This window comes from Branchiostoma belcheri, unplaced genomic scaffold (genome assembly GCF_001625305.1).
Source record: "Branchiostoma belcheri isolate BF01 breed outbred unplaced genomic scaffold, Haploidv18h27 scaffold103, whole genome shotgun sequence".
Lineage (NCBI taxonomy): Eukaryota > Metazoa > Chordata > Leptocardii > Amphioxiformes > Branchiostomatidae > Branchiostoma > Branchiostoma belcheri.
Window position 1 is genome coordinate 670217 of NW_017802414.1, and position 27206 is coordinate 697422.

Below are 27206 nucleotides of genomic sequence, written 5' to 3' on the forward strand. Positions count from 1 at the left end.
AACACATGCCAAGTGTGCGGGGCGTAAATGTCCGTGCACGTGCACGGCGAGCACGAATCCGGGAGTGTAAGGAAATATCCGGGGCCGTACACGCGGAGCCCGGAAATCCATGGACGCGAATTTCACGGGCGTGTGCGGGACTGGAAACTCTTGGAAACGTGGTTTTTCAGTGTTGGCTATAGACACAGGCATCTTTTTACAAAATATTTGTAATGCAATCATTTTCCCCATCCGTTCTACAAGGATAATAAATTGCTTTAAGATCTAAATCCACATTTATGGATATTAATATTGGCGTTGGTGTTTACACAGGGAATTGTTATATACATGAACGATATTTCATCTAACAGTGAGACGGTCGGTGGGAACAGCAGACTACGGTTGGCAGAAACGTCTGCGAGGGGGTAAGTAGAAGAACGCTAGTGTACTGTAGTGTTGTGGAACCAATCCTTAGCATATTTTGGCAACCTGTATTTCTTTTTCAATCAACACCTTACGTATATTTAATGTTCTCTCTGAAATAGTGTTAGAATTTTAAGACCCAATGACAACTTGCTGTATAAGCTAAGCTATATAGCTTGGAATACCGTGCGGCATTACACATTAACAAGTCGTAACATGTAGTTTTGTACTTTTTCCTACATCTGTAGTACGTTTAGAAATTATTTTCTCCTATATCTTTCTCGGACAAACAGCAGCCTTAAGACTTTCAAAAGCGTCTTATTCTTTGATTTATTTGTCTGAGATATGTTCTTGCGGTGCATAGGCACAGCTGTCTGTTGCTATGGCATTCTTTTTCTCCATTGCTAATGGAGTTCCAAATAGTATCGGGCTACTAAGATGCAATTTGGGCAACCGTTAAACATCTAAAAAAAAGCAGTACTGGAGATGGGGGTTGTTTGGATACTGTTGCCATTATGAACAAGCTTGTCGATGGGTTTATATTACTTTATACTTTGATGTTTCTAACCGTTTGAGGTTAAACATGGCTGAATACCGAGTTACATATAATTTGATGATTTTCATCTGCACTTCTTTTCAGTTTGATAGTCAATTACATTTTAACAGTTCTCCCCAGTACGTTGCCTTTGCAAACAACCGAACGGGCCCTACTCAACACTACTTTTATGTTAAAGGCATTCATGGTGATTTCACTGGCAGCAAATTTGGAAATATTCTGAATAAGGCAATCTTTGTGATGTTGACACATTATCACATCTGAGTCAGCATGTCATAGTTTGGGCATTTAAAACTGCAGAAACAAGCCCCGGGAGTCCTTCATTTTCTGGGTTGTACCCTAAAAATCAACCCACGGCCCTTCCAGGGACCATTTTCCATCATATTTTTGCTCCATAAGGGTCAATATACATTGGGACGGGGTTGTTTCTGTATCTGTATCGGTATAGCCGGTATAACCACCCTTCGGCGTAACACACCTGCTTCGCAGGAACGCGGCGCGGCGGCAGCTAGCTATATCACACCGAACGGCTTGTTACACTCAATCTTTGCACATTTGATTGCAGGAGTTGTTTCTAGTGATGATGCCCCAACTGTGCTTGGTGGCAACGAGTTCCAGTCTACCATAGTTCTGGCCAAATACGAGTTTTTGAATACCTCAATTTTTGGTGGATAACTCTGGCATTTGAAGGCATTACTGATTCTTGTTCTTTTCTGGGCTGGTATTAGATACTTAGTGCGTCCACCAGTTTATTAGTCATTTTGTACATCATGCACAGTCTGGACATTCTACGCCTGTCTTCCAGCGACCCCCACTGTAGGTTTCTTTTCATTTCCGTTACACTAGCGCCCCTTTGATTGTTGTTCGTGCAGAATCTTGCAGCTTGGTTCTGTACCCTTTTCAGTTTATCTTTGTCTTTCTTTGTATATGGATCCCATACAGTCGCGGCATATTCTAGGTTTGGTCTTACAAGCGACGTGTATGCAAGTGATTTTACCCTTGTTGGACATGACCACAGATTGCGCCTAATCACTCCAAATGTTTTTATGGCCTTCGCAGTGATGTTGTTAACATGCGTGCCCCACTTAAGGCTACTTGTCAATGTAACACCGAGATACGGATTGGTTTTTGTTGTTGCCAAAGCTTGACCACAGAACAGATACCTAGTTATATGTGGGGTTCGTTTGTTTGATACATGCATAATGTAGCATTTGTCTGGGTTAAACTGCATGAGCCATTTGATTTGCCATTCTTCCAGCGTGTTCAAATCTTTTTGTAAAATGTGTGAGCCAATCTGTGTAGACAGTTCTACGTACAACAGACAGTCATCGGCAATTAATAATATCACCTTTAAATCAAGCTGATCTGGTAGATCATTAATATACAAGAGGAATAGCAATGGTCCCAGGTCAGTTCCTTGCAAAACTCCTGGCGCTACTCTAACTGGAGACGAAGCCTTCCCTTTCACCACTACTGTTTGGTCCCTGTTGGTTAGAAAATATTTTAGCCAATTTAGCTATAGTGTTGTTCCTTGGATTCCATAATACTGCAGTTTTGAAATAAGACTTCAACGGGGAACTTTGTCGAACGCTTTTGTGAATTCAAGTATCGCTAAATCTACTTGCTTTTTACTGTTAAGTGCACCAGCTATGCCATTAACTGTTAGTATGAGTTGTGTTTCTGTGGATCGCTTAGCTCTTAACCCATGCTGGTAGTCCTTCAATATGTTGTGACGTTCTAAATGCTTCATCACTTGGCTGTGGATGATGTGTTCAAGCAGTTTACAGGACACGCAGGTCAGTGAAACAGGTCTGTAGTTGCTGGGGACCGCTCTATCTCCCTTTTTGGGAATGGCGCAAATATTTGCATCCCTCCAGTCCTTTGGTATCTCTCCGGTGTTCAGCGAGTGTTGAAAAATATTGGCTAACACAGGTGTGATTTCAATAGCTGTTATTTTGAGGAGCCAGGGTGGTATTTGATCTGGATCGCATGCTTTAGATGGGTTGAGACCTTGAAGCATTTTTTCCACGCCACCAATAGAAACTTCTATGTCTTCCATGGGGGGAGTATATGGCTGACTCAGAGATGGCATATCTGTTGTTTCTTCTTCAGTGAAAACGCTTTTGAATTGTGACCTGAGTACTTCTGCTTTTTCCCTATTGTCACTGATAATGGTATTTCCCACATTTAGGGGTGCAACCCCGATAAGTTCTCTCCTCAGTAATTTTATGTACGACCAGAATGTTTTGGGTTTGTCAACTATAGCTTCTCCCAGTATATCTGCCACATATTTTGAGTGTGCTTGATTTATGCTTTTCTTTACCCTCCCTTTTTAACTCTCTTATATTTGTTCCAGTCTTGGTCTTGTCCTGTTTGTTTTAGCTTTGTTATAAAGGCGATGTTTCTTACGACAATGTCGCCTTAGATTTCTGTTAAAACAGGACAGGCTGTACCTGCTTAAAGTCATTTTGCTTGGGATGTGCCTGTTCATAGTATGTTCTTGTCTTTGAAATCTGTCCACTTCTGTGATACTGACATGTCCTCTGTTCTTTTGTCAAAGTTATTTGCATAGTCCGTGAGATCTTTCTTGATGGCTGGTTCATCAGCTTTTGTGCGAATGTAAACTTTTCTCTTGGATTTTTTTGCTTTGCTTCGGTGCCAAGTTAGCATCCACCATAACCATGTCATGGTCACTTCTTCCCGGGACAACTGTAGTCTTTTCAATCATATTGGGGTTAGTAACCAAAGCCAGATCCATAAACCATTTCTAGTTGGATCTTGCATTGTTTGGGATAACCCGTGGCTATCCATTGGGCACAGAAGTTTCTCTGCTTGTCCTGTGTGGGCCTGAGTGTTGTCAGTTGTACTAATGTTTTAACTCACTATGTAGATAGATGACTAGAATATTGACTTTAAAAATCGTGTTTCCAAGCCCTAAAAACTGCATTGGATGCCTTCAAGTTAGAGACATCTTCTCTTAAAATCTTTATAAGCTTCTGCATTTTTTCAGCGATTTTTTCAGCGATTTTGAGAACCAGCATGATGGTCTTGTCCATTATCTTTGTCTGCCTTGGCATTTTTGCTGCGATACCCGGAACACGGTATGTAATTGTATTCTCATTTTAAGGAAAAAAAAGAGACGCGTACATAAGAAGGAATGAAAAAGTGTATATGCATGGCATTGAAAATATATAAAATAGTTAACAGTGCACCATCCCCTTAATTGTAATTGTAATGACTTTGCGTGGCTGAAGAGGACATGAGCTATATGTATCGCCACGCCAAATTGTATACAAAATAAATAAACAGACAGATATTGTACCAATTGCTTAAGAACTATGTATATTAGCCCCTGATTTGCATGATTTATGTCTAACATGTTGAATGTTTAACTTAATTCAACTTTTACATGAGGCAGGCATGGATTTATCATCATTTTAAAACTGAATAACTCATTTCTCAACCATGCAAATTTGTATAAAATATAATTTGGTATCTCTGTCAATTTCAGTTAAAGACAGTTACGGACATTGTAGGGAACCTATTTCAACACTCCAGCGGAAAAAAATAAAAATAGTCAGCATTTTCTTTTGGATGATGTAATATAGGAATTAACACAACAGTAACAAGACATACATTCTACATGTGAATGGGTGTTTGTTTTCGTCACACAGTTAGCTTCTACATGATGTGCTTTTACTGACGTTCTTCCTTTCAGATGCTCTCAATGTTTTGTACCGTACCAGTGTTCATACGCACAGAGCTATTTCCACCAGTTTTCCATACCCTGCGGATTTTTAGGATGGGGCAGATGTACCAGATACAGGTGATATTTTCTTAAATAATTTGAGAAATTCAAGCAGTTTAATTTGAAAGGACCTTTATGTTTGACCAAGCGTTTGTTGTAGGTTGTACAAGCTATGTAGATATTTTGCACATACTTTTTACAGACTTGAAGCAACATTAAGATACAGCTTGTCTTACATCCTTTTTAAGTCATTCCTATAGACATTTTATACGTTTCATCAATTGTTTAAATTATCCGTAAATATTTTGATGTCGTGACATTGGTTTCATCCTTAAACTTTCTCTCAGGATTAGCAATTGCTGATTTTTGCCAAGCGCCCGCTGTAAAATCGTCGTAACTTACTAATTGATGATTTTGATTGTCACGACCGGTTTTGTCTGTACATTACTTTCAAAACGAGCATGGATGAATGCATTGGAAAAGATTGCACACAAATTTACATAATGCTCACATGTTAACATGTTTCAGGACCCAATATACCACAGGGTACAGAACGTGCCACAGATGCTGCCCTGGATACCAAGGTACCGACTGTACAGGTAACCACGCTGTCTTTATCATAACATGCAAACACATCCTTAAAACAAAGCAGTGAATGTTACTAGATTTTTTTTTATTCCAACATATAATCACAAGACGTGGTGACGGCACACTCAAGTTGTTCCAACTTATATTAATGCCGCCACAACACAGGGGACAAATACATGACAGGACAATACTTATTTTTACCTGAGCTAAGTGAGGAAAGTTGTGTAAAGTGCCTTTTCCGAGATCGGTGGCATGTGAGGACTCGAACCCGGAACTCTGCCGCGACGCGACGCCACACGACCCCACTATAAATGTTACTAGATTGTTATAGCTATCAGGACAGTAATTAAATAATAAATAAGCTGGCTATTTCGGTAAAGTGTTCTAATGATAAAGTTACCGTACGTCTTGGTTAAATATTTTGGATTTAGTTAGATTTGAAGCTAATCAGTGATTTTCTTTTCTTCGAACAAACTGTCAAGACAACGACGAGTGTTCCAGTAACAACGGCGGCTGTGAACACAACTGTCACAATACAGCTGGCAGTTACACCTGTGCCTGCCAGCCTGGATATCAACTTTCAGGATCAATCTACTGTACCGGTAAGAACGGCTTTTCACAACAACTAGAGATGCAACTACTTTCAATCAGTCTACATCAAGGCAGAATAATTATCGGTTCCTAGTGAATTCTTTCATCAGTGACAACTTTGGAAGGATAAGGATACTAACCTCCAAATTTTCGATGGCTATCAGTCCATCTTGTTCACGGAGTGGCCTAATCTCGCGAGAGCGCGAGACTAGGCCCGAGACTTGCATCGGTCTGTCGGGTCCCACCCCCCGTCGCCTCCCTCCGAAGTAAGGGTAAGTAAGTCTTGGGGAGCTCCCAACCTTCTGTCCGGTTTAGCTTGGCACCTTCCAACTGAATGTGCACCGCTTCCTTAATCTTCCTATGTGGGTTACGAGACTCTTGATCTATGATTTCAATAATGTCAGAGATGGGCCTGGTAGTGATGTTGTGACCAGCCTGGAGTTGGTGTTGACTTAACGCAGATTTGCAGTCTTTCTGGTGTAATGACAGACCGATGCAAGTCTCGGGCCTAGTCTCGCGCTCTCGCGAGATTAGGCCACTCCGTGAACAAGATGGACTGATAGCCATCGAAAATTTGGAGGTTAGTATCCTTATCCTTCCAAAGTTGTCACTGATGAAAGAATTCACTAGGAACTGTATCTATACGTGACAAATGAATCTCTTCAACAAGAATAATTATCATACATAATAACGGCCTTTCCTAACATCCTCAATGAAACACGATTTAATATCCTATTTATCTATTTTTTATTCGATTGACCTCCATTAGTAAGTATATACATATACTAAACTCTTTAGGGAGTCGTGAAAGCACACACTATCCATTACAAGTTTGGTTACACATTAGACGTATGAAGACGTATCGTAATACCTACAATATGCAACTATTACTTAGCCACCTTGTTCCGTAGTATCTGCAAACCGTTTAGGTTGTATTGGAGACTAGGGGATAGGAGGCAAGAGCAATAACGGAGACGAATGTTTCGGTGCCAATGTTTTCTTTCTGGCATATTGTAAACTACGTAGTCAGGGTTAACCTTGCTTTAAAATTTATCTCCCTGCATTAACACCACCTAGATAGACTTAGAAATTGAGGATTATTGTTTGTCAGATTTTGTGACGTCCAGAAAGAAGCAGATCCTTTGATATTTGTGTAGTTGAATAGTAAAAAGATGCGTCATGGCACCATGAAAAGGTGTCTATTATTCTATTCACACCTGTGTTTAAACTTGAGTTAACTCAATAAATCATTTCCGTATCCTAGATGTCGACGAGTGTTCCAGCTCACCTTGTCAGAATAACGGAACATGCCTTAACCTCATCAACGAGTACCGCTGTGACTGCCCATCTGGATGGACAGGTGCCAACTGTCAGACAGGTATGTAAATGTTTTTATTTGCAACCAGAGATTTCTCTGACTCTGAATAGAATTTAAAAAAAAACTAAACTTAGAAACACTAGACTAAACAACACTAGAATTAATTGCCACTTACTCAAACTTTCGGCTGCCTGCGTCAACTTGTCCACGAAAATGACTCGTCTACTCTTGGAACGTGAAGTCAGAGGCACGTCATTATAGTAGATGGTCCAATTTACTTGTTTGCACATATTTGTAGTTTCTGTGTAGTACTCAGGGTCATTAACATAATCTATGCCAAAATTTAATTTCACCTATTAACAAACGTGTTGAACATCGTAAGCAGAAAAACTTTTGAAATATAAAAAGTATGCCATCTTTTTAATAGCTTTGAAATAAAATTAGTTGCCTGAAGGGTTAACAGGAATATGCAACTAATATTGTATTGTTATCACCCACAAAAAAAACACAGATATTGAAGTGCTCATAGAAACTCGAAGTGCTCACAGAAACTCTAAGTACCATAGAAACTCTAAGTTCCCATAAAAAGTGCTCATAGAAACTCTAAGTTCCCATAAAAAGTGCTCATAGAAACTCTAAGTTCCCATACAGACTCTAAGTACTCATAGAAACTCTAAGTATACCCATAGAAACTCTAAGTACTCATAGAAACTCGAAATACTCATAGAAACTCGAAGTACACACACAAGAAAAAATAAATGATTAGTGTACCTATGGTCTTTCGTATCATACAGACCACATCCGATAAGCATCCATAAGCAACTAGGTCTAGGTTCACAATAAGTCCCCTCATGCATTCAGAACGGACCTTGTGTTCAAGCCAAACATAAACAACATACGTGATCGAAAAATCACCGCAAATCGACTTTATTCATACAATATTTACTTCTGAGTATCGTAATTATTTAAGTTAAACTGATATAGAAAACATATTGTGAGGCACCGCATCACGATTGCACTCATTGTTGAAAACACGTTTGAACTGTAATTTCCAGCCTAGGTTATCGCATCCAAACTTTTAAATGTATAACCCAAGTCTTCGTCAAGGAATAGACTTCTTGTAACCAATGACACACCTCATAGTGTCGTCTGCATTGCATGAAGTGACAAGAGGCTTGATCTGTCATACCATGACAAAGAAATGGGTTCTACATTAAAACATTTGGGTAAGGAAGTACAGTTTACTGGCAAATGTTTCAAAAGCAGATATTTTAGAATGACATGTTTAATGACTGCAACATCAATACATTCAGATGAAAATAACTGCTTCCTTGGAGCATGTGACAACGGTGGCACCTGTGTGGATGGCCACAACACGATATCCTGTCAGTGTCCTGCAGGGTACAAAGGAGAAAGATGTCAATCACGTGAGTTATCATGATTTGTTAGAAAAAACATTTCTCCTTGCAATTGCTAGTCTTTATAAAAAGGACAACGCTAGGGATAGTCAAGGGGATAGCTATCCAACTGTTGTTACTTCATACTATAGTTATACGAGTATCAATGAAAATTATTGTTTTCCCTTGTGTGCCTCCTTCTTTCCCTGAAATGTCGTAACATTTGGTTAAGCCATTCGCTACATTTGCTCCAAAAAAAATGTCAGCCTTTCTAGTTGAAATAAAACATTTCTTATTATTTATGCTAATTAAATCTAAAATTTACATAATCAGAACCTGTCCACTTTCTCAAGTACATATACCACAACCGCGAAAAGCCCTATTATGTAATGCAGCTGATTTACAGAAATTCAAAAATTATGTAAATTACAGCCAAATTTGCATAATTGTCACATACTTATGTCCAGCATCACTTAAGCTTACCAGAAATTACGACGATCATTCAACCGGATCTTGAGTTATCCCCTTTTTTAATTCTAATCAAACAGGCGTTCTTGCAGTTCCAGAGCAAGCCGCTAAGGGGGTGTCACCTCTTTCTTAGCACAAAAGTAACATGTCATCTACATTTCGTGCCCCTAGCATGTCTAGGTCATGACATATTAAAACTGAAAGTTCGGCTGCAGTAAAATACGAAGCAGCTAGGGGGCCCAAAATCCAATAATTCTAACAAGTCAACTTATTTGCGTCATTTAATTTAAGGTGTCTATAGACACACAGACAGACGCACAAACACATAAATCAATGGCTCTGAATTTATTTTCAGCCCCTTGCAGTGAAGACTTTGACTCCCCTCAATACGGTGGCAAAGTGTGCACAACCTCTGACGTCACAACTGGCAGAATGACCTGTACAGTGTTCTGTGAAGGGGACAGGGAGTTTGCAGGTCGTCCAGCGGATGCCTACAACTGCAATGCGCAAGGTAATGGACAGCTGTTAAAAGCTAAAGGCTTGTCCCATTTGGTGCATTGGCAAAAAAGTAATTTAGTCTAACTCTTTGAAAGAAAGCTTACGTTAGTTGATTAAATGTTTTAGGTGTTTGGAGCGCCGTATTTGCAGATTCGAATTCTCCACAACCACTGACATCCAGCGTTCGACCATGGCCAGACTGTACAGGTAAATTATACTTTATATGGTTTGCATTTTTATTGACATAGTTACCTCTAGTGCTATAAGAGCCCTAGATTTCTATTTCTTGAATAGTCAGGTTTCTTAAAAAGGAACAACCATCTACTTCTTTTTAAAACAACCATCTACAACTTTTACAGTGTTTCATGTAAAATGATTTTAAGATGACAAACATTCCAAAAACCTGTATTATTTTACTATCTGTTATTATTATTTCTTAGGTTTGTAACTAATTATTAACATCTATTAATGTCCACTTTATTAATTAACTAATTATTGTTGGTGGAGTCAGTCAATATCGGATGCATTGTTATTAGCATATCTAACGCATTTTTTTTACTACAGGGAGATATCGTCCAGGGAGAGCTCATGTAAAAGGAGATCTCTTCTACTTCTATGGCGGCGACTGTCAAAGTAGTATGCAAGAGATCATTGCCAACTTCCAACAGCTCTTCAGCCAGCTACAATCTAGTCAGTCTGCCGGAGACATCTCTATTGGGCTGGGGACCATCGAACTGGACTGTGGAGGACAGAGTAGAAGCATCATTGGCAAGAAGAGAACCTTCGTCAACCCAAAGGTTAAGAGATCCACAGATGGGTTCACCATTCACTTTGAAGTGTTGGCCACCACCTCACAAAGCAACGTAACCGAAAATCAACAGTACGACCTTGTGTTTGCCTTGGACGACATCTACTTCGAGATCGAAGGTAAACTGTCGACCGACGACTTTAACCTGGTCATCGCAGGACAGAAACTTGTGGCAGGATCGTTCGATATGGGCTTTGCAGAAATGGACGTCAATTGCACTAGTGGACAGCTCACGTACAAGGACAACTATCAGGCATATTGTAGTGAGTACATTTGTGTATTTTGAAAGTCACTGTTTTTTTACAGGAGTCCAGTAAACTAAACAGTAATGAGTAGTCCGAGGTTGTTCTGTTAAATTAATTAATGTATAGAAGCCCTAAAACAGAGGCTACTAATTCTAACCACTTAACCATTACGATAATATTATTTGTGGTGCAATGTAGTAATAAGGAAAAGAAATCCAAAGGAGGCATACCAGAAAAAATGGAATATGAAGTATGGACTATGGAAATTGTATTCGTCTGTGACTCGCATATAATAGGTATTATCTCTCTGTAGCTATTCTTATGATCTATTGTTGAAACTGTAAAAATGAAGCAATGTAAACAAGACCTCTTAACATTCTCCCTTTGACTCCTGAAAACTGTTTAACACTAAAATATTTTGAAGGTTGGATATAGGTTAAAAAGATTTCAATTTAGTTTTGTGTAAGAGTGCAAACTCATTTTTGGTTGTACCTTTTGTTTTAATTGTTACAGCCGACTGTCCTCGCGGTACGTTTCATGACACCACCGCCGACAGCTGTGAGGACTGCCCGGTAGGACAGTACCAGGACCAGCCGGCTCAAGTCAGCTGTAAAGCCTGCCCAGCCAACACCTGGACGGCGTTCTCCCGATCTACGGATGTGGCTGAATGCATATTGTGTAAGCACATTTTCAGTAAGCCTTTCTACATAAGTTATACTAACACACTGAGTGTAAACTACGGCCTGGGATACGAGACAAGTATTAAAGAAAAGACGAAATAATATCTGAATACCTTAAAAAATAACTTCTATATTAAAAATGCATTTACATGTTTTACAGCCTGCGTTGGCAGTTCTGGTCCTTGTTCGAGCTGCGTTTACGAGAAGAGACAACTAATCTGTAAGGTAAGAGCTTAGCATCAAAATGGGTTATAATGATGATTTTTTGTTAATGTTAGAAATACATATATAAAATTTCATCAACAACAATCGGCGACGTTTACATGTGCACCTCTTGATATCATGTATTCCAGTGTGAAGTCGGATATACCGGATCCAAGGACGGACTGACGTGTGGAGTTGACAGTGATCAAGATGGTTTCCCGGACGTGTCCTTGCCGTGTAATGACACATCTTGTTATCAGGTATCTTTTATTTAATCATCTTGCAATTCAAAGTACGATCAAAGTATCGATTTATTTCGTTGGGTGGCGTAGTGGTTAGAGCATTCGGCTATGAAGCGGGTTGTACCCGGAACATGTCTGGACATGCACCCCGATGCTGTGCCCTTTGGAAAGGCACTTTACACAACCTTTCTGTCTCCACCCAGGTGTAAATGGGTACCTAACTTCGGTTGGGGAAAGTCGTATTGAGGTCACCTTGTGGCGCCGAATGGCAGCCGCACAGACCCTTGCGACAGTTCCAAAAAAAATTGTGGAGCGAATATGTGTTATCATGTACATAATTTGATTGTTGTGATTTGTATTAATTATTATGTGATACCCTGCATCAATTCAGACGATAAAGGCTGCAACTGCACGGGTACTGTTTGGCGCAACTGCACGGGTACTGTTTGGCCAATAAAAAACATTTCTTCTTATTATTATTTCCTTTGATATGTTGACAACATTTCCGTCTCTGTTTTACTGTCACTAGGATAACTGCCCGGTGACTCCAAACAGTGGACAAGAGGACACTGATGATGACGGTTTAGGAGATGCCTGTGACGACGATGCAGACGACGATGGTTTCCTGAATACATTGGTACAACATTTTAAAATGACAATTATGGAAATTAACATGCAAGCTTTACGAGTATTTTTTTCAACAAAACATAGTAGTATGGAGTTTTAGATTGTGATTTTCTACATTTTCCCTTTTAATTGATTACAGGATTGGATATAAGGTATGTTTTTGTGTCTTCTTTGTCTTCGCAGGACAACTGCCAACTGCATGCCAACCCTGACCAGACAGACACAGACGGTGATGGAGTAGGTGATGCGTGTGACAACTGTCAGGTGGACATCAACACTGACCAGGAAGATACAGACAGTGACGGGTGGGGAGATGTCTGTGATCAGGACAGCGATGAAGACGGTATTAAACTAAATAGGTTGCTTATTAAGTAAAACAACTTTACTGTGTAAAGTCTAAAAAAAGTAATATTTAAAACCCGGGTTATAATAGTCCAAATTGATGTATGTTAAATGAATGCACTATATGTCATCTGTAGGATTCATAGACATCCAAGACAACTGCCCGTTGCATCCCAACAGTAACCAGACTGATTCTGATGGAGACAGTGTAGGAGATGCCTGCGACAACTGCCCACATATTACGAACGCCGATCAGGTAACCTCCGTAATATTCTGCAAGGTTGGTTATTTGTGCAATCGTTAGATTTCAGAAGGGTGTCTTATTTGTCATACGTAAGCCTGACGTAAACGTTGTGCCTATCTCTAGGTCGATGCAGATCAGAACCAAATCGGAGACGTCTGTGCAAATGGTATTGACAGGTAAGTAATACAGGCGAGTCAATAAAAAATACTAAAAACAACTGCACAAGAAATAAGAAATTATTAGTTCTAATATGTTAGATAGACTAGTTAACAATCGTTATCATGTAAAAGTATTTTCTTTTTTCTTCTTATAGTGATGCCGACGGTTTTCCTGACAGTCTGGACAACTGCAGAATGGAGCCGAACAGTGCTCAGCTGGACACGGATAACGATGGACAAGGTAAGATGTTTACCCTTGTCCTGCTGGCATTACTGCATTCTGGCACAATAGTTTTTCAATAATTCCATGTCTTAATTAGATCATAGATACCTTTTGTTTTGCCCTGCAGTGGCATAGTTACTGAGGCATTCGTTGCGTATCGCTGCGGTGCGATGCGTTTCACGAGAAATACCCCCAAATCGTACCTATACAGGGTGCTATATACTATTAGATGATACTGTATGTGCAAAACAACAAATGTTGTGCTCCGAAGGACAAGGGATTTATAATGGTCTATAACAGCGTAATATCTTAATGTTACTTGGGTTTATTTTAACACGAAAATAACCTGGCAACCACCTTCAAGCTTGTTGGTATGTATCGTTATATCTTTATAATTCTATTAATCGTCACACATAAAGTTCGTTTACTTGTGGTAAGTATTACGTTCTAATTGTACCCAATGGTTGTGCTAATGCTCCACCTTCTTATTTCAAATACATGCCAACTTTAAATTTAAAACATACGTAAATAAGTATCAAGCTACCCTTGTCCCAACAATTGTTGTTTTGCACATACGGTACCATCTATATAGCAACCTGTATTGGTACTGTGTTTCTCGTGCAACGCATCACACTGCAGCGAAACGCAACGGATGCGGAAGTAACTACGCCACGTGCACCGCAGTGCAAAAAACGTCAGGGGTCTATGACCTGATTAAGACATAAAATATTGAAAACAATAATGTGTAAAAATGCCCCCAGGGCAAGGTTTAATAAAATCTGTATATCATTAAAGATTTTGATATGTAGATTATTCACGTATATCAATTACATAGATTACTTAGACAAAAAAAATTACAGGTATATGTCCTGAACACAGTCAGTAAAACGTTCTGAATCATATTTTACCTATGCAGGAAACGAGTGCGATTCTGACGATGACAACGACCGAGTACCTGACGATATTGACAATTGCCGCCTTGTTCCAAACAGGGATCAGGCCGACTTTGACGGTAAGAATATTGCAACATATGGCTTGCTTCATCTTAAGTGTCTATCAGTACCTTACAGGCGAACGTGCAATTATGTGCCTGAAGTCTTTCTTAGTGATGTGTCACAAAACTTGAACTTAGAAAGGATGATGCTGTTAATAACGTCCGTACGTACTTGTGCATTTCAGGAAAACCTTAGAGCCAGTCGTGCGTTCTCTTAACGTTTTTTCGTCACGCCTGTAGCCGGGGGTGGGGGTGGGAAGACCCCCCCCCACACACACACACAAGGCTGAAAGGTCTAGTTTTCATCTAAAGGTCCAAGATTTCGGACTGATTCATACCACTAACGGGACTGGGATCGTAGAAAAACTGCTCATGTTGTCATACAATAAAGAGTTTTGTCTGATTTTTCCCTTAAAATCCTCTCTGAAACGCAGGAAATGCCATTTCAGAATGTTCAACTTTCCGGGCGAGCGCCAACCCCCCCTAGCTAGCACCCTCCCTTCTTGGGCACTCGCCTAGTACTAAGGGCGCTGGGTTGGCCCTTAAACAGTGAGAAAACCACCCACAATGAAAATCCTGGCTACGGGCATGTTGGTAACGTACATTTTGTATCCAATGTTTTCCAGGTGACGGTATCGGTGATGTCTGTGAACTTGACTTTGACAATGATGGAGTGACAGACGCTGATGACGTGTGTCCTGAAAACAACCTGATCAGCAGCACGGACTTCAGGAACTACCGAACCGTCAACCTCGCGGGACCCAACTCCAACAACCCGCCAAAATGGGAGTTCCTCAATCAGGTATTTATTTTTGTTTCTCGTAATTTTATGGCCATTACTCACTAACTCATCTTGCAAGGATTGCGTTAAGCCCGTGCACCGGTCAACCAGTTCCCTCCGTCCATCTCTACCTGTATGTCCATACAATTAAAAATTAGAAATACATATTAATATGAATTCAAGATACGCCCTTTTTTTGTATAATGCCTTCTTTAACTCTCTGACAGGGCGCTGAGATAACGCAGACACTGAACAGCGATCCTGGAATCATTATTGGTAAGCTAACTTTGTCACGAACATTGAATTGTAAAGTTTAAAATTAATTAACATATTAACCCTATATTCAATTACCTCTGCGACTTCTTTAAACTACTGTATTATTTTGGCGGTACCTAAGTTACTCCTAGATCCGTGTAGTACTCAGGGAAACTTCAAGAATTAAGACACTTGAAGGCTATACCAAAATTATTTTTAAAAATCATTTTACATTTTCTTTATAAGTATGAATAATCCTCCCCGACGAGTAACAACCATAAACATCAGATTGATTATACATTATAGATTACATTATCTTCTGATGTTGTTTTTTCTGATTCAAACTCGTTTAACAGGCATGACCAACTTCGGCAGTGTGGACTACCGTGGAACCTTCTTTGTGAACACCCAGGTTGATGACGACTTTGTGGGTTTCGTCTTCAGCTATCAGAGCAACTCTCGGTTCTACCTGATGTCCTGGAAACAGGCAGGGGACAGCAGTGATGGACAGGCGGGGGTACAGCTGAAGGTAGACGTTTCTTTCTTTTTTTTTAATGTCTAAAGTAAAACTGTTAATTGCAATCTGGGTAGGTCGCATATATCAAGCTGTTTTACGGCTAGCTAGTTTTTACATATGTAAATATGTAATCATACACATCTAGTATCCTGTTTTATGTCCTACCTGGGCCGCGATTACGTTCGATACAGGTGTTCCGGCCCATGTGATAACTATTGGTACGGCCCGGGGGTTCTTAACGGGTACGGTCCGGGCTTCCAAATGTTCCATAGAACGATTCGAACGCCTTTCGCCCTAACCGCGATTAGAATGAAATTCGAATGCAAAATTTGGACGTTAGAATTAATGTTGTTGCATCTTTTGGGTTAATGGACACCAACTTTTTGCTCATTTAGCATTACATGTTGTCTTTTCTTGGGTGGGTGTGACATAAATAAAATACAACACGGTGTATTCCGTTTTATTCTCGGCCCCAGCACTCCCGCTGATCGGATGTCCCTCAGGCCTTCGGCCGTCGGGCGATTCGACGCGCGGTCGGGCTCGCACCTCGGGCGATACGAAACACCCCGTGTTGTATTCTATATTTATTGATTATCATGGTTATGTATCGTTGTGCTTATTGTTACAAAGGCAATAAGATTAACACCGTTTCTTTTAGACATTAGTAATATAGTCAATCAAGATGATAACCACATTGACTTACGGCAGAAGAAACAATTCAATTTATAATAAGGGTCAAACTAAATTTTGTTTGCCACTAGTTGGTGAACTCGACTACCGGACCTGGTGACGACCTGTCCCTGGCTCTTTGGAAGGGTGCGGAGGTCCCGGGACAGGTGAGTTAATTATTGTTCAATCATGTAACTGCTAAATATAATTACATGATTGAAGACCCCCCCCCCCAAACACACACACGCACGCACGCACGCGCTCAAAAATAAGATATCCAACTGTTTTCAATAGGTAGTATGTACCTCAAGCTCATGCTTGAATGGATAGTTCCATAAAGCGTAATTGTGGATTTTGAACACTGGATACAGAAGACATTGGACTAAACCATTACGTTTTGAACTATTTCAACCAACATTTACTGCTCTAATGAGGCAGCACTGATCTTTCAATAACGAGTTGATAACAAACTTAATACTATTTTACATTCTGTGTTTAAACCTCAGACCAAGCTGCTGTGGGAGGATCCTAGCAAAGTCGGCTGGAGCTACAACACCGCCTACCGCTGGGAGCTGAAGCACCGGGTGGACATCGGACTCATCAGGTAACGTGCAGTACATAATCCCATTTGAGATCGGCTTTTGAGGTTCACCCCTGTAACATATAAACTACACATAGTGTGCCTACCAAATTTCTGGCATACTACACTTATCCTAGAAATATATTGTTATTATACTGCATGCAGTTATTTTGGTTAAAAAAATATCCTATTCCTCTTTACTCTTATAATCTAGAACATTTAGGGTTGATAATAAAATGCCCATGTCCATGCTAAATACGTTTGTTGTCCAAGGCAACTAACTTTATGCTACTTACAAAATTGAGTAAGCCTCACTGTGGCAATATTTTTTTAACACAAGATGAGTGAAAAATATATTATCACATTATCATCTTAGTCATGGATTCCTGAATCCATTATACTATACGAAAGGCATCTAAATTGCTACATTTTGTAATCTACATGTACTGGTAATATAAGAACTCGACCGCTGTTCCAAATCTTAACATCATCTATCCAGATAAAAAGCTCGCGCATTCTCGTTTCGTCCAGGTTCCGTCTGTACTCCGACAGTCTCCTTGTGGTGGACTCCGGTGACGTTCTGGACGCCTCTCTCCGCGGAGGCCGCCTGGGGGTGTACTGTTACTCCCAGGAGAACGTCATCTGGTCTGATCTCGTCACCAAGTGCGATGGTAAGAAAAATCCCATGCCTGATGGCAAACACCTTGCAGAAAATAGAATGTTACGATGCATTTCAACAAAGTAACTCCATCATTTTCTGGAAAAAAAAACACGTGAAAATAGATTATACTCGTTACTATGAATTCTTAAATTGTATGTCTGTTATTATTTATAAAGAATGTTTCTATGTTCATTTTTCATTGTATGGTGCTGCAGTAATTTTCCTGAGAATTGAACTCGTGATCTAGATGTGTGCGGGATTTCTTTAATTTCCATTGGAAATAGGTTAGTTGCAGAGGTATATTATACGCGTATTTTGTTCATTCTTGCAGGCAGCCCTTCATCCACCTAATTGAAGACAATCGCCCGAACAGGACTACTGAAAGTAGAAGCTGTGACTTCGATCAGTTTTGAAAACCTTTGCCGACAGGCAATAGAAATTGACTCTCTCCGCTTGGCTATGGCAACACGCAGCATTCTTATTTACCCAAGAAGTAAAAACATATACCCAAGAACGTACACAATAAAAAAATCACCTTTAAAATACTTAACTGTGTGGGTTTCATTCTTTATGAAGTGGGTAAAATGTATCCAGGCGCTATACACGCTACTGTATCATTCCATACCCTCCTTATGCTTGTTTGATAAATAAGCTACGGTTTTACTTCGGATTAAACATTACAAGACTAACAGTGTTATTACATACATAAACATAGGTGCTATCACATTTGCGTCAAAATGACATCGACGTTCTTATCATTCAATATTACAGCCTAACATTTTGTAAGTAATATTGTTCAATGTGGTTAATTATTGATATAACACAATATAACACAATGAAGTTCATTGTATTATCATAATTCATATGTTGGTGAGACAAGTTTTCTTGAAAGTAGTTAAAAGTGTATGTAAATAATAGTTAATGATATAATTTTTTACTTAATGTAAATGACTTTAGGAAGAATAGTGATATATTATCACTAATGGGAGCTTCCTAAATACGCAAACACGTACACACATATTTCAATATCAAAAGTAATTAAGAGTATACGGGGGCGGTCATAGAAATCAGCACCTGCGTCCTAGACACGCAAAAAAACGCCTAGTCGGAATAGTTTTTTTTCTGTAAGGCAAATAAACTGTTGAGATATTTAAAAGAAAAAGTAAAGGAAGTACTGCATTACAGTTTTGAAAATAAAAACGATGTTGAGAAAATTTCAAATACCCCAGAAAAATCGTAAATATTGAGTTAACCTTTTATTTACGTGTGATTCTAGCGGCATGGTCTATAAGGCGTAGAAAAAAATTAACAACCAGATCATATTAAGTGTACAAACTTTGTAATCCAGGTAAACATTTATATAAAATAAATTCCAACTTTATTTTCTTTTCATGCCGTTCGTATGCAAACCAGCCATTTTGAATGCGGTTTTTAAGTACAATATTTTGCGAATGCATTGTAATTCAAAATAGAGTTAAAGAAGAAATAAAACAAGTTTGCTGCTTCTAGCGCAAACATTTTAGGTTATTTTTGCCCCCCCCCTTCATCCTAGCAGCGTTACAAATTAAGTCGTAACGGAGTCTGGTGTACTAGTGGAGACTAAAGGTTTATTGTGCGACAGTCTCTGACGAAAATTCTAAAGGTAATGTCCAACACCAAAGTACATGGGACATACCCAAACTCCTCAAACCTTGTTCATGAAATGAAACTCGTCTACTGCAGCTTCCGGGGCGTGACGTCGGTGATTGCAGCAAAGAGTCATACGTGACAAACAAACATCGGTGAATGGATGTAACTTTTAAAATGTCTTTAAAAGACTGAATCCAATAGATGCAGTGTCATCGGTTCGTCTAAATTGCCATAACCTTTTAGTATGTTGATCACATCGATACGTATTGCATCAATTCGAAAAGTAAACTTTACAGTAACTTGCAGATGGATGCCTCAAGCTAACAATAGAAAACATATCGTCTGTATTTTACTAGAATGAAGTGAAATTTGAATATCGGGAGTTTGCGTTTTGCCTTTATTTTCTCTGGAATATGATCATAAAAACAAATATTTGCTAGGGACAGATTGAGGTTTTTATTATGATTTTGACATTATCAACCCTTTTAATTGGCAACAAATGGAATCTGTAGACAGCTTTTTAAACATCGCTAATTATAATCTTCATACCAGATGTTCAAACTCAACTCAATACAGTGAGAAAATATGAAATGCTTGTGATTTCTCTTTCTGTGACACTTGAGAATTCTACTTAGTATATTTTAGCTACCAACGAAGCTCATGGATGGCTACTTTAAACGGACAGTATATCTTTCTAAACGGACAGTATATCTTTCTATTCTTTTTGCTAAGAGATGGGTTATGGGGAGGTTACTTTCGTCTCGGTTTCCCTCAATTTTTCTCTTGACTAAGACTTTATTGACTAAAACGTAATAAGTTATTGTGCAAGGACACAAGAAAGTGATATATATACGTTGAGATGTAGGTTTGCTATAACATTCACAAGACCTTCCTATGAGGTTATGCAGTTTAATACAGTAAAGATATAGCCTTCATCTGATAATGAATATTGAAATTTGGTAAAGAAAACATTTTAGGGGTTTCTTGGGGGTTTAAAGATCTAGAGTAAAACTTGGCAGAAATATTAACGGGACGCTTACCTTATCCAAGGGGTCAAAGAATTATGAACGGGTGGCCATCTAAAATGTTTATGCGTAGTAAAATTCAGCAAAAAGATTCCAACAGGCCAGTAGAGTTCAGAAAAAATGCGTCAAAAACCTTGCATCTCCGTCTCGCTGTTGTTGCGTTTTTGGGAAAAGGAATATCAATTTTTGGCGCATTTTGCATTGAAAGGTTTGTTTTCTTGGTTGGGTAAAACATAAATTAACCTCGGTCCCGGCCCTAACGCGAGTCGGATCTTCCTCCGGCCTTCGGGCGATCTAATTCGCGGTCGGGCCGATACATCGGCAAAACAGAGTACACCATGTTGTATTTTGTATATACCTTTTAAAGGTACAGTGATTATCCAAACACCCAAACACACACACACACACACACACACACACACACACACACACACACACACAAACATACTTATATACGTGCAAACAAACATTTATACATTGTAACTAAATCAATAATATGATTGATGTTCGTATAATGATAAAGCCTTCCTGTTTATATACTTTACCCCGTCTGAGAGCCGAGTTATAAAATATCGATACATAATAATTCCTCAGAAGACTTACAACATATCTGTTTTACAAGGAACGTATTCGTTCTTTATTCAGTACTTTCTTGAGTATATGAGCGTGAGTAATTACGTATCTATAGTACTACGTATCTTAAACAACTACTGGCATTTTTTCTGAAAGCTAACAGAAGTCATAGTCTCCTACGTCTTTCCGTTGTCTTATTCGGATGTCCCATGTCGACTTATGCTGCGTTTTCTGCAAGAAATCAGAACCAACCATAAAGAAATGAAAGGAAATTACTGTAGCCTATTTAAATTTAACCCTAAACAGTACACCTGGGGCGGACCCCAGCACTATATATTCTGTAATATCTTTTTTGTTTCTAAAGATTTTTTTCTGAAATTTTAGGTAATTGTCACCCACAAGTTGCCTCTCAATACAGTGCAAAAAACTCCGTTTCTACCATTTATACAAAAAATTATATCTGATTTTCTTTTGGGGTCCGCGCGGACCCCAGCCGGCTTTCGATCATAATGGATACACTGGCGTTCTTATACATTACCTTATTTCCGTTTTTATATGTTTTTATGCACTCATCGTATGTCTACCAAGTTTTCAGAGAATGGTGTAGTAATAGAATTAAATTTTAATAACTTTGGTGTAATTATGACGTCATATGACGTCAGAGCTAATAATATAGTCCACCATATTGGATTTTGACCAATAACGTCATCAAATTAGCATATTCTATGTATATTAAATGATTTAACTTATATTTAATTTTGTAGGATGTTATAAATGTTGGAAAAGAAGTGTAATTTAATATAAAACTCAAAAAAAACTTTTATATTTAAACAAAAATTACTTCTATTTACAAAAAACTGCCTGCTAGAAACCCGTTGCCATGGCAACATAAAAAACATCAATTTACTAGAATTAGACTAATATGAACCTTTTCCAGAGACATTTTAGGAAAGGTCTCCAAATTTGATGCTTCTAGCGCAAGCCGTTTAGCCGCTATCTGAGATCAAAGTTGGGCCTCAAAAGACCCTTCAGTCGGAAATGGGTTTAAAAATTGGGTATTCTTTCTTGTCTTCTTTTCTTCACCAAAAAATACAACAAGTTCAAAATGCATGATGTTTGTATGTAATGTGGACACAGAGGTTCCCACATCATTTTGCAAAACAATTGAGCTGGTAGCATGTTGATAATTTCTAAAAATTAGCAAAAAAACTGTTCTGGGGTCCGCGCGGACCCCAGGTGTACAGATTAATCAGTCCGGGAAGGTGTACTGTTGAGGGTTAAAACCTTATTTAGACCGGGCTTTTAGGTTATACTGGGACGAATGGGGTGAGGCTTTTATCAACGATTCATTGTAGGACCACCAAATTTTTAAGAGGAAAGTGTTGTAGTAAAATCAATTAATTTTTGTGTCATCACGGCATATCGTGACGTCAAAAAATGTAATTTATACGTTAGAATTGGGGTTTTTCCGTTAAACAGAAGAATGCAACTTTACTGCCCTGTGTACGTTCAAGCTGTCCACCATTTTGGATCTCTAATTTTTGAGATTACTTTGACCTCATATCCAGTTTTCAGTTAAGTACGTTGTATGAAAACAATGTTAACACCATTCATGACCAACATCTGGAGCCTCTTATATACATTGCCACATGGTAGCTTTATAAACACTACTAATGAAAATTTTAATACTGAAATGCTGGATTCCAAGGTATGCCAAGATGGAAATGGCCGCATTTTTAATATTCAGTACATAGGTTTATTTGATCTACATATTTTAATAAATATTAAAGTGTTTTTAATTTACTTGCCGTTTCATCAATTGTTATGTATTCTATTACTCAAAAAAGTTGTGGATTTACTTCTCTATACTATTATGAAATCCAATTTAAAGTCAAGAGTTTATTTGCTTATAGCACTCGATCACAGTAAAGTATGTTTTTTCTGAGACTAAGCGTAAAGGGCTGTGAATACTTGGGTATTACGTAAATACATGAGTTAAATACATGGGCACACGCACTATTTCCCATACGTTGGCATTTCCCTGTATTTTTTACTCTTCGGATGAGTATATATATATGAATGCAGTTTTTCATCATTTTTTTTCAAACCACTACTTTAAATCACCTAACTTAAACGTTGAATTGTAGGGTTTTTAATCATCTTTATGGTGCAGACTCCAACACCAACGCCCAAAACTTACCTAACAGTTTTCAAACACATATACAAAATGAACTTTTAAAACTAGAACAAAATGTACAGAACAACTCATTGGATACTCCTATTACGAAAGAGGAAATTAAACAAGCTATCTCTAAACTCAAAAACGGAAAAGCCTCAGGAAGTGATCTGGTTCGAAACGAAATGATAAAATGCGCCCCCCACGTCCTTTTAGAGCCACTGACAAAACTTTTTAATCTCGTTTTATCTTCGGGATACTTCCCGGAGGATTGGTGCTCAAGCCACATAGTGCCTATTCATAAAGGCGGAGCAAAAGACGACCCCAGTAATTACAGAGGAGTCTCCGTAACAAGTTGTCTCGGAAAATTGTTTACATCTATTCTTAATACCCGCCTAACCAAATTTCTTGATGAAAATCAACTTATTTCCCCGAATCAGGCCGGCTTTAGACAAAATTTTTGTACATGCGATAACATATTTATCATAGATACTCTTCTAAGTAAATATTTCGCAGGAAATAAACGCCTCTATTCCTGTTTTATTGATTTTAAAAAGGCATTTGACAGTGTTTGGAGAGAGGGCCTCCTTTATAAACTGCTAAATTCAGAGGTAGGGCGTAATTTTTATAAACTTGTAAAATGTATGTATTCAAAACCACAGACCTGTGTCAAAACCCCCTCAGGCTTAACTCCACATTTTGTAACAAAGAAAGGCGTCAGACAGGGCTGTAACCTAAGCCCTACTTTATTTAATTTGTTCATCAATGACCTTGTAAATGTGCTTGATAATGATGATTGTTCTCCACCCTCACTGCAAAATCTATTCGTGTCGTGTCTGTTGTATGCAGATGATATTGTTATATTTTCTGAAACCGACAAAGGATTACAATGCGCTCTCAATAAGCTAAACGACTTTTGCAAGAAGTGGAGACTTCAAGTCAACCTAAAGAAAACAAAAGTTATGATATTTAACAAATCCGGTCGGTCATTCTCTTTTGGAAAAGACATGATAGACATAGTCTCTTCCTACTGTTATCTAGGTCTGACCATAACAGCATCAGGCAGCTTCTCCCTGGCTAAAAAACAACTGTCGCTTAAGGCACGTAAAGGCATGTACAGCTTAAAATCTCTCACTCGTTCCTCTGTCTCCCCAAAGTGTTTACTGAGAATATTTGATACATGTATTAAGCCAATTCTTCTGTACGGATGCGAAATTTGGGGCACAGAAGCCATAAATGACAACTCACCAATTGAAACTACTCACCAGCGTTACTGTAAGAATATACTAGGGGTTTTTAGAAATAGTAGTAATTTAGCATCTAGAGCTGAATTGGGCAGACTGCCATTAGATATAGATATTTCACTACATGTTATAAAATATTGGCTCCGACTTGTACAAATGGATTGTAATAGGCATCCGCTGCAAGCTTACGCTCTTCTGTTTCAACAAAATGCGCATTGTCAGAGAAGAACATTACTACAGCGTGTGAAAGAAATATTAGATTCTAGTGGATATTCTTATTTGTTCTATTCGTGTAATTCTACTTGTGATATCAAAACTGTATGCACCATGTTAAGGTTAAGAATTTCTGATATGTATAAACGAACTATTTCCCACAAGTTAAATATTGATTCTGGTAAGCTAAGGTTCTACAAAAAATGTAAAACAGCATATTCTATGGAAAAATACCTGGACTTAACTGATTTTAACAATCGCTCTGCAATAAGCAAATTACGAATTAGTGCCCACCCTCTCGAAAGAGAGAGGGCGGTACAAGAAGCTCCAAGTGTATGAACGAATTTGCAAACATTGTACGTTGAATACGGTGGAAGACGAAACGCCTTTTATATCAAATTGTACCCTCTATGACAATGAACGAAATAAACTCTTTGACGTAGCCTCCAAATTCTACCCAAACTTTCACACATATACAAATGAAAAGAAAACCACTCTCCTCTTAACATCCGAAAACCCACAAATTATAGAAAAATTGGGATCCTTTGTCTTCCTCTGTCTTCAAAAAAGAAGTCAAACCCAGTAGTTTTTACCAGTAGATTCTTAGTAGTTATCAATAGTTCTATATGTACTTATTGTCTGTTTTTATACCATATCTCTTCTGTTTCTGCAATTAGCCCTCGGGCAAGAATTTGCAATAAACAATTATTAAAAATGAAGTGACCTCATATCTAGTTTTCAGTTAAGGTCACAGCAATTTAATCGGTTCTCGGATTTTAAAAAAAATTAAGCGACAGGGCGAAAAAAGAAACAGGTAAAGGCATTCTATGACAGCCCTAAGAGCTATGACAGGAGTCATGAAGTCAACACAGAAAGGCTGGGATCATATATAAACAATGAATTTTGAACTTTCAATCAAACCACTGCATTGATAGATTTAAAAAAACTGTAACAACTAGGAAGAAAAGAGCTTTCCTAAACTGTTGGGGGCAAAATATGAGCATTTTTGAGTGGACATTTGCAAAGCAGAAAAGCAATGAAGAGGCGAATCCAAGATCAAACAAATTAAATTGGTGTGGCCTAAGTACATTGCATGTAGAATTAATGTTAACATTATTCATGACCAACATCTGGAGCCTCTTATGTATATTGCCACATGGTAGCTTTATAAACACTACTAATGAAAGATTTAATACTGCAACGCTGGATTCCAAGGTATACCAAGATGAAAATGGCCACATACTTGATATTCAGGACGTGGGTTCACTTGATCTACATATTGAAATAAATATTAAAGTGTTTTCAATTTACTTGCCACTTCACAAATTATTTTGTCTTCTTTTAATCAAAACAGTTGTAGATTTACTTCTCTATAATATTATGAAATCAAATGAACAGTCAAGGGTTTATTTGTTATAGCACTCGGTCACAGTAAAGGTTGCTTTTTTCTTAGACTGAACGTAATAGAAATGAACTTGGTATTACATAAATACTTGAGTTAAATACATAGGCCCACGCACTATTTCCCGTACGTTGGCATTTCCCTGTATGTTTTACTCTTCGGATGAGTATATATGAATGCAGTTTTTCTTTAGTTTTTTTTCCACTACTTAAAATTATCAAACTTAAACGTTGAATCGTAGGGTTATTAAAAATAAAATCACCTCATACCCAGTTTTCAGTTAAGGTACACCAATTTAATCGGTTCTCGGAATTAAAAAAAATATAAGCGACAGGGCGAAAAAAATAAAAACAGGTCAAGGCATCCTATGACAGCCCTAAGTGCTATGATAGGAGTCATGAAGTCAACACAGAAAGGCTGGGATAATATTGAAACAATGAATTTTGAACTTTCAATCAAACTACTGCATTGATAGATTTAAAAAAAACTGTAACAACTAGGAAGAAAAGAGCTTTTCTAAACTGTTGGGGGCAAAATATGAGCATTTTTGAGTGGACATTTGCAAAGCAGAAAAGCAATGAAGAGGCGAATCCAAGATCAAACAAATTAAATTGGTGTGGCCTAAGTACATTGCATATAGAATTAATGTTAACATTATTCATGACCAACATCTGGAGCCTCTTATGTATATTGCCACATGGTAGCTTTATAAACACTACTAATGAAAGATTTAATACTGCAACGCTGGATTCCAAGGTATACCAAGATGAAAATGGCCACATACTTGATATTCAATACATAGGTTCACTTGATCTACATATTGAAATAAATAATAAAGTGTTTTCAATTTACTTGCCACTTCACAAATTATTTTGTCTTCTTTTAATCAAAACAGTTGTAGATTTACTTCTCTATAATATTATGAAATCAAATGAACAGTCAAGGGTTTATTTGTTATAGCACTCCGTCACAGTAAAGGTTGCTTTTTTCTTAGACTGAACGTAATAGAAATGAACTTGGTATTACATAAATACTTGAGTTAAATACATAGGCCCACGGACTATTTCCCGTACGTTGGCATTTCCCTGTATGTTTTACTCTTGGGATGAGTATATATGAATGCAGATTTTCTTCAACAGTAGGAGGCT

General features: G+C 38.3%; 1 protein-coding gene and 1 long non-coding RNA gene across 3 annotated transcripts; both read left to right on the forward strand.

The window, feature by feature from the left end:
• The first annotated feature begins 205 nt into the window (after window positions 1–205).
• On the forward strand, window positions 206–5305 carry LOC109475584. 2 transcript variants are annotated; one of them, XR_002140557.1, is made up of 4 exons: window positions 206–404; window positions 3981–4059; window positions 4677–4784; window positions 5235–5305. It is a non-coding gene; the product is annotated as an uncharacterized LOC109475584 (long non-coding RNA). The 2 variants fall into 2 exon arrangements; XR_002140556.1 differs by having other exon boundaries at window positions 3981–4784.
• Window positions 5306–5605: 300 nt separating this feature from the next.
• On the forward strand, window positions 5606–17163 carry LOC109475252 (cartilage oligomeric matrix protein-like). The gene is made up of 19 exons (XM_019775855.1): window positions 5606–5636; window positions 5777–5896; window positions 7150–7263; window positions 8517–8630; window positions 9424–9579; window positions 9693–9773; window positions 10131–10637; window positions 11460–11524; window positions 11653–11763; window positions 12275–12382; window positions 12556–12715; window positions 12852–12970; window positions 13082–13134; window positions 13272–13357; window positions 14256–14351; window positions 14960–15135; window positions 15782–15898; window positions 16648–16722; window positions 17062–17163. Exons 1-19 carry the CDS (start codon window positions 5606–5608, stop codon window positions 17161–17163), a joined length of 2391 nt encoding a protein of 796 aa, XP_019631414.1.
• The last annotated feature ends 10043 nt before the right edge of the window (window positions 17164–27206 follow it).

What these genes read in the sequence shown, in the direction of transcription:
- LOC109475252 (XM_019775855.1), top strand. Translation starts at nt 5,606, where the DNA reads ATGTTACTAGATTGTTATAGCTATCAGGACA. An exon ending in ATATTACGAACGCCGATCAG is followed by an intron (nt 12,971 to 13,081) that starts GTAACCTCCGTA and finishes GCCTATCTCTAG; the next exon opens with GTCGATGCAGATCAGAACCA. An exon ending in AATGGGAGTTCCTCAATCAG is followed by an intron (nt 15,136 to 15,781) that starts GTATTTATTTTT and finishes GTGAACACCCAG; the next exon opens with GTTGATGACGACTTTGTGGG.